Source organism: Conger conger, chromosome 10 (assembly GCF_963514075.1).
Source record: "Conger conger chromosome 10, fConCon1.1, whole genome shotgun sequence".
Classification (NCBI taxonomy): Eukaryota; Metazoa; Chordata; class Actinopteri; order Anguilliformes; family Congridae; genus Conger; species Conger conger.
In genome coordinates this window covers 28,250,138-28,259,426 of record NC_083769.1, presented here as the reverse complement: position 1 = coordinate 28,259,426, position 9,289 = coordinate 28,250,138, and the positions used below count along the sequence as shown (strand labels likewise).

Here is a 9,289-nt window from a genome sequence, read left to right as displayed (position 1 = left end):
TTGTCTACACTCTCCCACCTTGGATGCAGAGATTGCAGTATACAAATCTAAATCTGTTGAATATATTTACAATTACAATTTACAAAGCATGAAAAACATGGGATGGCATCCCAAAAAATACTGACACAATCAGACTAAAGAGGACTCGGAAGGCCAAAAATACCTTGCACAGAACTTGTGACTGATGAGCTGGCTGGGTGCGTCAAATCGCATAATGTGAAGCCAGTACTCTATGAAGTCCATATAGTGTTGCTATTCAGTTTTCTGAACATACATTCCCTGTTGTTTACATGCAAGTTGTGACTGTTGTAAGAAGACAATTAGGAATGTGCCTTTCTTTTTTAAAAAGCTGTACAATCTCCTTTTTTCAAAAACATACACAATATGCCGCAAAGAATCTCTCTTGGTCAGAGGCACAACATAGGTGCCTCTTTAAGCATTATTTCCCATAAGGGATGAAGAGGATTAACAGTTAACGTTTTAAACTTGCTTCCAACCACTTAGATTAAAGATTCTACAGTATACAGAATAACAAAAAGCAACTGAGAAAACTCCTAAGGTTGAAGGAAGGGAAGAGTCCCGTCTTTATTACAGGTATGTGTCCTGAAAATAAACACATATTTCTGTTACAACATCTGGAGCAATTTGAAGAGCAGATATTAATTCGAAAGAATGTATTCTTGTCCACCTTTATTTAAAATATGTTTGTTTACATTGGGTATGACAGAAAGATATGCTGGCCGTGCTACGTATTTTCGAAGATATGCCACAATAGCTAGTGTGGAAGCGCTGTAAAATCGTTTCCGTCCGGTTGTACAAGACCTCAAACAACTCCAAGCTGCTCATTCAGTTTGTCAGTGAGGGACACTACATGACGCATACTCACAGTGAACCGCTGTGTTTGCACTGGCAACTGACACCTCTTCCACAAAACCCGGATGATGAGGAGCTCCAGTCGTTCCAGAAACACACAGAACCTGGACAGGACTGGTAAGGTAACAACGCTTTGTGGGTCGGGCTGTGTATTTCGGCTAGTTTCCATTGGAGCTGCATGGAATAGTTTTCCGAACGATTTGCAGCGGAGTGTTAGGTTAGAACACGACGGAGGAAGTAAACAAGTCAGTCACGTAGGCAGTATGTACGAAAACGGTGCCAGACTCGTTCAGAAATGAACCTAAAATCGTGAGCATAAATGATAAGAGTGAGACTTTTGAACGAGAGCAATAATGTCATACTCGGTGTTTTATTTAAATATGTTCAAAGGTCATAACCAGTTGGCTTGCTTGCAATAAAGCGAAAGGTTGTCATCGTAAATTATTAGACCAAATTTTTTTGTGTGAAACGACATATTTGATTATTGCAATTGTCATACGTGATGTGTTGATTCAATTGACACATGTTCTGGTTTGCACGGTCATTCATTTTGCATGTTTGAAAAGCATACGATCGCTACTCTTTGCGCTCGTTCAGCTCTATGGAATTTCTGACAGTGAAATATTATTTTTCGTCCGGTACCGTCACATATTTCAATTCATAAACCGTCCAATTTGAGACAATTTATTAGCGGACTAGCATATTTTCCATGGCTAACAGCCTGTTGAAGGGCTAGGGTTGTTGCTAGCGCCATAATATAGGCTAAGGTTAGCAAGGAGTTAATTTATGCCTGTGGGGGTCATATCCTTGTTTTCGGAATTCTGAACAACTGTATATGAGAGAAATGTGGGCACAGCGGTGTCAGGAGAAATCCCATTTCTGATGTGCTATAATTATGTTTCAGTGTCTGTGCTCGTGTGATAAGAACTCAAAGTCTAAATACAATTAACAAGTAGCTAGGTTCTAGAGCATTCTACGCTTGAGATATAAAGCAAATAATCTGCCAGTGGTGACTAATTCTGAATGTATTTTTATTTCTCAGCAGTGTTCAGTGTTTAGATCTCAGACTCCTCCTGAGTTCTGCTGACATCTCTCTCTCTTTCACTCGCTTGCTCATCCCATTTTGGCAGAGGAAGCGCAATGGATTGATATCTGTGTGAAAGTTCAGCTCGTACTCTCAATCTTGTTAAAGGTTCAGGGAGGGAGACATTTGTTGGCACTGACTCAGGCGATTACTAAGGCTGTGCATTCTCAGCAGCAAGCTGTCTGTTGCAGTCAGGCGCACAGTTACATGGCTCTTCCCTAAGATAACCCTGGTGTGTGTATGTGGGGGGATGGGGGGTGCTGGTGCCTTTAATAAAACAGGGTAATTGCACCTCAGTTGGCCTGTATTTTTTGTTGACTGTTCCAGTTAGGACTTGACTTAGCCTATAAATCTTGCAAGGGCATCAATGGCATTTTATCTCAGACCCCAAGGCCCTAGTAAGGTCAGTTGAGGTGAAGGTCTAAAACCAAATAGGCACTTTTCACAGTTAGGTGCTCTAGGTATTTATATTGTAAAGCCAAAAACGAGTACCATGCTTTCCCCAGGCTTTAGAGAGCATTATTGGAGGAACCTTCCATAGCAAATCCGTTTTTCTAGATATCCACATGCCTCCAAACTATGAACAGGATGTCATTGTTTATGAATAACATTGTTTTTTTGATTGGTGAATTTCCACTGATTTACATTTTGGGATGTTTTGTCACTGTAAATAATGAATGCTACTTTATGATGATTTGTTTGAATTTATTTATTCAGTCATTGCTGGTGCCTTGGGTGAGGGCTCAATTCCTGAAGAGCACCAAGACACCATTTGAATGAGCCTCTCGCTCAGAGGTTTGCTGAAAGTTTGAATGTTTTTTGAGAAATTTGCATCCCCTCTTGTCTAGGGGATGCACCTTTTGATTGTGAAAGTATTATGGCCTTGGCGTTTGTCAGTGCTGGAGACAGATGGGCACACAGAACACATACACACACACACTCACACACACAATACTCAGAGGGCCTAGTTGGGACATTCCAGGAAGTAGAGATGTAGAATAGTTGTCAGGGGAGATGCCGGACATGCTCCTGCTCTTCCAGAACCTGCTAGATAAGTAGGGCAGAGTCACAGTCCCAGCAGCTGCAGAGAAGAACATTTTGATCTAGATTGGAGGGGAAACCAAGGCCTGGAGTGCTGCAGCACCCACAGCAGTAAACACTGCCAAAATCAATGCAAACACAACAGTCAGTGATGCTTATCAGGTTTTACTGTAAATAGCAGATTTCTGACTTTCATATATTATGGATGTAGAGAGCTCTGAATTGTCTCTGGTGCATCTGATGACCCGTCTATGTGTGCTGAAGAAAGAACTGTTGCATTAAGCTTCCTTTTATTTCACACATTTGCTGAATAGCCTATTGGTTTTTGAAAACATTTCCCACACATTTTCACCTAATAGGAGGAACAGCGTCATCTGGTGGCAAAACATTTTTCCAAGGCAGTGTAAGAAGGGACACGCAAAATCAACTTCATTGACTCATTACTGTGGAATTACTCTGTACTCTGTACAGGATAAAACAGCCATCACCATTTAGCTACACAGATAATACATCAAAGGTTAAAGAAGCATTGCACCAAACCACAGCTTCATGCTACCTGTCAGACATGGAGATGTATAGGTTACATGGTTGTATAGGTTACATTAGGGTCATCTTGGGATGGGCTTCAGGTGGTCCATAGGTCTACTCTACAGTTGCAGAATATTCTATGAATCCAACCGAAATACATTTCCCAGTTTGCTGCAATCAGTTAGCATTTTCCTCATAGACCAAACGCTACTCATCTAAATTTAAAGAAACCATTTTGGAAAATTCAGAGAGCCATAGTGTGTATATCGAATGTCATTCTAATTTCAGATTACTACCTCATGCAAAAGGAATGGATTAACTATATTAGAAATGTATGGATGAATTTAATTAAAGTAAGAATAAAATTACCTGTCAGTTCCTGTCTTGTAAGATTCTATGAAATCAGTTGATGTGATTTCTGAACATACATCTGCCCTATTTCTGTACATATTTGGTATTGCATGTAGGGAACATGCAGATTGATTAGATTCAGCCAATTGGTGGGGTAAATTGAACTGGCACAGTTAAAGTGAAGCACGTCCATGCTCTTAGCCCATTTTTTAATATGAAGTACATTTAGGTTGGTGGTTCGTGGCACAAAAACATGAGCTCAAGTGTTCATAACATAATCTATAAACTGCAAATAAGTGTCTTGTTATTGTGGATGTTTAATATAATCGCTGCTTTTCATTGCTGGGTGGTTTTGGTGAATTGTTTGAAAAGTCTTCTAAAGTAGAGGTGAGGATATCCCTTGTGCCATCCTAGTTTGAACAGTGAGATTGCCTGTATGATGCCAGCAATCTAATTGGTACAGTGGACAGTCAGTGCTGGCTTGCAAGTTCTGTTTCTTGTGACATGCCAACATGTGCAATACAACACATAACCACAAACTTTCTGAAGCTCACCACTTGGTTTCAAGTATGCGTGAGAATTTTTGCAGTACTAGTTAAAATATGCAGGGAAACATTCTAACAAAATGTACTCTTTATTAACAGGAGGCAAAAATGTCCTGTCTGTACCAAATTACACTCACCGAGCAATTTATTCTGAAAATTTTTAATCTATTGCACCTACTCATAAATGCTATTATCTGATCAGCCAATTGTGTGGCAGCAGTGCAATGCATACAATCATGTACATACGGGTCAGGAGCATCAGTTAATGTTCACATCAACCATCAGAATGTGACATCTAAGTGACTTTGACTGTGGAATGATTGTTGGTGGCAGGCAGGGTGGTTTGAGTATCTCTGGAACTGCTGATCTCTTGGGATTTTCACACACACTAGTCTCTAGAGTTTGAAAAGAATGGTGCAAATAATAATAATAAAATAAAATAAATCCAATGAGCAGCAGTTCTGCAAACGCCTTATTAATGAGAGAGGTCAGAGGAGAATGGCCAGACTGGTCAAAGCTGACAGGAAGGTGACAGTAACGCAAATAACCAGTGGTAGGCAGAAGAACATCTCTGAACGCATCATAACTAAGTGGATAGGCTACAGCAGTAAGAGTCTAAAAAATAAGTCTAATAAATACCTAATTAAGTACTTGGTGAGTGTATATTGATCATTATGTGATCTGCTTCTAGAGCCTATGGCGTCTATCTACCTCGTCGAGAGAGAAAGAGGGTGTGAAAGAATGTCCAGTACACATAAGGAAGAAACAATAGCGAAGCATTCCTCAGGTGGTGGCGTTTTAGTTTTTTGGCTTTAGTTTTTTCTCGTATCCTATAATGTAATTCACAGTTTGTGTATGTGGTTTAATTTCTAACATCGTTAGCTTATTCCTTTATTTACAACATGGAGCGGAAAAGGGCATTGTTGTGGATGGGTGTTGGGAATGCTGAGATAAATTGATACGCAGTATCTTTTGTTTTTTGTATTTTGTTATTGGCGGGGTTTACATACAGTGGGAGCAATAATTATTTCATCCCTTGCTGATTTTGTAGGTTTGCCCACTTACAAAGAATGAAACTGTGTAGAATTTTAATCATAGGTACATTTTAACATTGAGAGACAGAATATCACAAAATAATCCATAATAACAACATCATATAAATTTTATGAATTTATTATCGTATGTTTGCATGAAATAAGTATTTGATCCCCTACCAATTAGCAATAATTCTGGCTCCCACAGACCAGTTAGTTTTCCATTAAGAAGCACTCCTAATCTCAACTCATTACCCAAAACATTAGACCTGCACAAGGCTGGGATGGGCTACAAGAAAATAAGCAAGCAGCTTGGTGAGAAGTTAACAACTGTTGGAGCAATTATTAGAAAATGGAAGAAACACAAAGTCACCGCCAATCTCCCTCGGTCTGGGGCTCCACGCAAGATCTCACCTCGTGGGATATCAATGATCATGTGAAAGGTCAGGGATCAGCCCAGTACTACACAGGAGGAGCTTGTTAATAACCTGAAGGCAGTTGGGACCACAGTCACGAAGAGAACCTTCAGTAACACACTACACCGTGAAGGATTAAAATCCTGCTGCGCGTGCAAGGTTCCTCTGCTGAAGAAGGCACATGTACAGGCCCGTCTGAATTTTGCCAAAGAACACCTGGATGATCCAGAGGAGGCTTGGGAGAAGGTGATGTGGTCAGATGAGACCAAAATAGAGCTATTTGGCATGAACTTGACTCGCCGTGTTTGGAGGAAGAGAAATGCTGAGTACAACTGTGGCGGGAGCTGAAGCTTCGAGTTGCCAAGCGACAGCCTCGGAACCTTAAGGATTTGGTAGAGGATCTGCAAAGAGGAGTGGACCAAAATCCCTCCCAAGATCTGTGTAAACCTGGTGAAAAACTACAACAAATGTCTGACCTCCGTGCTTGCCAACAAAGGTTTCTCCACCAAGTATTAAGTCCTATTGTTCTATGGATCAAATACTTATTTCATGTGAAAATATGATATAAAATTTATATGATGTTGTTATTGTGGATTATTTTGTGATATTCTGTCTCTCAATGTTAAAATGTACCTATGATTAAAATTCTACACAATTCCATTCTCTGTAAGTGGGCAAACCTACAAAATCAGCAAGGGATCAAATAATTATTGCTCCCACTGTACGTAAAGTATTGCTTGTTTTTTTCCTGTATATTGGGTTATAACCTGGGAAATGAGCACGTCAGCATTCATGCCATCCATTTTCTCCACTTGTCTGAATGGGTTAGTCCAGATATGGACGAGTGATGTTTTTATCCGCTTTTATTACATAGCGTGAGCATCCAGAGTGAACATTGAGCGCTGGCTGGGTTAATAATTAACGGCCATGAAAACAATAATTGCATTGCTAGTAATAAGTAGACTGCATAACACACTACCTTTCAAACGTTTCGAATTACTGAGAAATGTTTATGTTTTTGATCAGCTACCATTTGTTTTGTTTCTTCTGAGTTTCATTTATGTTCCTATGATGATGGGAGGACTTTACATGTATGTTACCACATTTGTATAGCTCAGTGCAGTAGGAAGCCGTGTGAGGCCCCAATACAGTTCTTCTACGATTGATGTAATAGCCATAAGGAGAATCTTGAATCTTGAATATCTTGAATTTATATATATTTATATGTGATTGCATGTATAAACTAGAAATGTATGCACTAGACTATAACATCTTCTTTATCCTTATTTGATGCTCTGTTTGATCAAACTACTGACGTCATTGTAATTTTATCAGTTTTTTTACCTTTCGTTAATGTGTCTCTGTAACATTTTACTTTCAAGTAAACTTTTCTAACGAAGTTACATTGAAAACAGTTTGGTCTCTGGGATTATAATACAAATTTCATATTCTTCCACAAGGTGGCACTATGAATTAACATGCAATGCAGTAACCTTATCCCAGCGTGTGTTCTCGCTGTTTCGCAGTTTCGTTTCCACATCAATGTAAATTTGCCAGTTAGCGAATAAGCTCATTTTCATATGTAGTCCCAAACCTGCATGTCTTTGGAAGGAAGTACTCTAACCAGGAGTAGGCTGAGATGCATGCAAAATACTTGCTGAAGCAGTAGTGTACATTTACATAAGTAAAAACTCTCAAGACAAAATAACTACTGTCCACAAACAGTGGTTGTTATGGTCAGGGGAGGAGTTAGAGAAGTTTTTTCAGTAAAGGCAGGGTATGTGCTTAGTTCAGGTGTCCTCTGAAGAGAAGGGAATCTACTGGCGAAGATACTGCTGTTATGGCTGTGGGGAGGAGGTCTTTCTGCCACTCTGTTGATTTAGAATTAAATTGTATCCTCTTTCAAACTTTGTGTAGCATTGTTTCGAACAGTCCAGTTAATGTCATAAAATGACCCAGACAAACCAGGCTTTAAATACTGGAGCTGCAATATGTTTTCCTTCAAATTAACTGCAATTCTATGTTTCTCTATGTTTATATACAAACGAAAAAAAAAGCCCAACAACAATCGGACAATTTGTTAGCTACCTTAGACCAACTTTTTGAGCATCCACTCTGATTGGAGCCATAGACTGCGATTGAGGCAGAAAGCATTACTTTAATAATAGGCAACTCAGAGGGGGTGGATCATATTCTCATACTCTGTTGGATAATCTTGATTATCCGACATTTTAAAGCAAAAATGTTTATCTCTAAAAGTAGCCTATATTCTAAAGGGGTTAGAAAAAAAAACGTTAATGGCATCGTTGGACGATTTATTTAAAAATACTGGAATACAGTCTCAACAGATATAATCGCCGACATGGTTCGGGGGAGGTGATCTGTAAAGTAAAGGCATGTGCCTGAATTGCGATAGAGCAGAACGCAGCACACACTGTACACGGTGTTTTTGAGCTTGTACCCAGCAGTGAGCACGCCTTCCCGACCACTTCTGCAGCCCTGTCATTGGCCTACGAAATTCTTCACTTATATATGATTGGTTTAAATCGTATCAACATCCTCGCCCCATGTGTGCAGCATGTGAACAGTTGAAGACTTCTTGTTTTCATGAAACTGAAGCTTCTCTTCTTTTCCCCCTTTCAATACCCCATTTCTTGTGTTAGCTCTGTTTCATATTTACGGTACAAATGACTGTCTCTGCCTATTTATTTGTACAATTTATTTTTATGAGTGCTTATTTCAGAGCAGATAGGACATAGGCTATATGCACATAGGCAGTGATAGAAAACAAGAAAATACGCTTAGATGTGTCGGCTACATTGGTACAGCAATACAAAAATCTACAAAAAGTCTTACCGATCTGCTATATTCTCTTTAAAATGCATTTTATAACTTATCAGCAATATTTTAAGACGAAGTAGGATCGATTAAACAAATGTCTATTCTCAAGAAATATGCTATGGGCAAGTTAATCTAAATGTGTAAATATTGGTAATTGTGCGTGTTATTACAGTAGTTATATAGGATATATATATATTAGGCTGTATATATTATACAATAACCTACATATATTCTCGGTGAATTTGAATTCCCTGTGCGCCTAACTTCGCGAGATTACGGTATAGATGGTCTTTTGATGCTCCTCAGCCGATATGACATCCATCCCTGCTGCAGCTACTAGCTGGGTGCCACAGTATTGTGAGCAGCATTCACCCTTGCAGTCTTCAGAAAACGGGTCATGGTACAACAACCAGGGTAAATATACCGAAGACATTATGATGGCAACATCACCCCGCGAGCTCACACAGAACCCGCTGAAGAAAATCTGGATGCCGTGTAAAAATGGTCTTCCAGAAAAAAACATTTCTCAGAGAAAGGGTAAGACACTTTGTATCACCCGGGAATGACGCCGCCTTA

General features: G+C 39.5%; 1 protein-coding gene across 5 annotated transcripts in view; it reads left to right on the top strand.

Annotated features, from left to right (window-relative positions):
* Positions 1-839: 839 nt before the first annotated feature.
* The window catches only part of LOC133138092 (6-phosphofructo-2-kinase/fructose-2,6-bisphosphatase 4-like), a 30,448-nt gene continuing 21,998 nt past the window's right edge, over positions 840-9,289 (top strand). For 2 of the 5 annotated variants that reach the window (XM_061256545.1, XM_061256546.1), the window contains exon 1: positions 9,048-9,250. In XM_061256545.1, the coding sequence (XP_061112529.1) occupies positions 9,148-9,250 (103 nt within the window). In that variant the 5' untranslated portion in view covers positions 9,048-9,147. Of the gene's footprint in view, positions 996-9,047; positions 9,251-9,289 lie in introns of those variants that run through there. The other 3 variants (XM_061256547.1, XM_061256549.1, XM_061256548.1) reach the window with 3 other exon arrangements.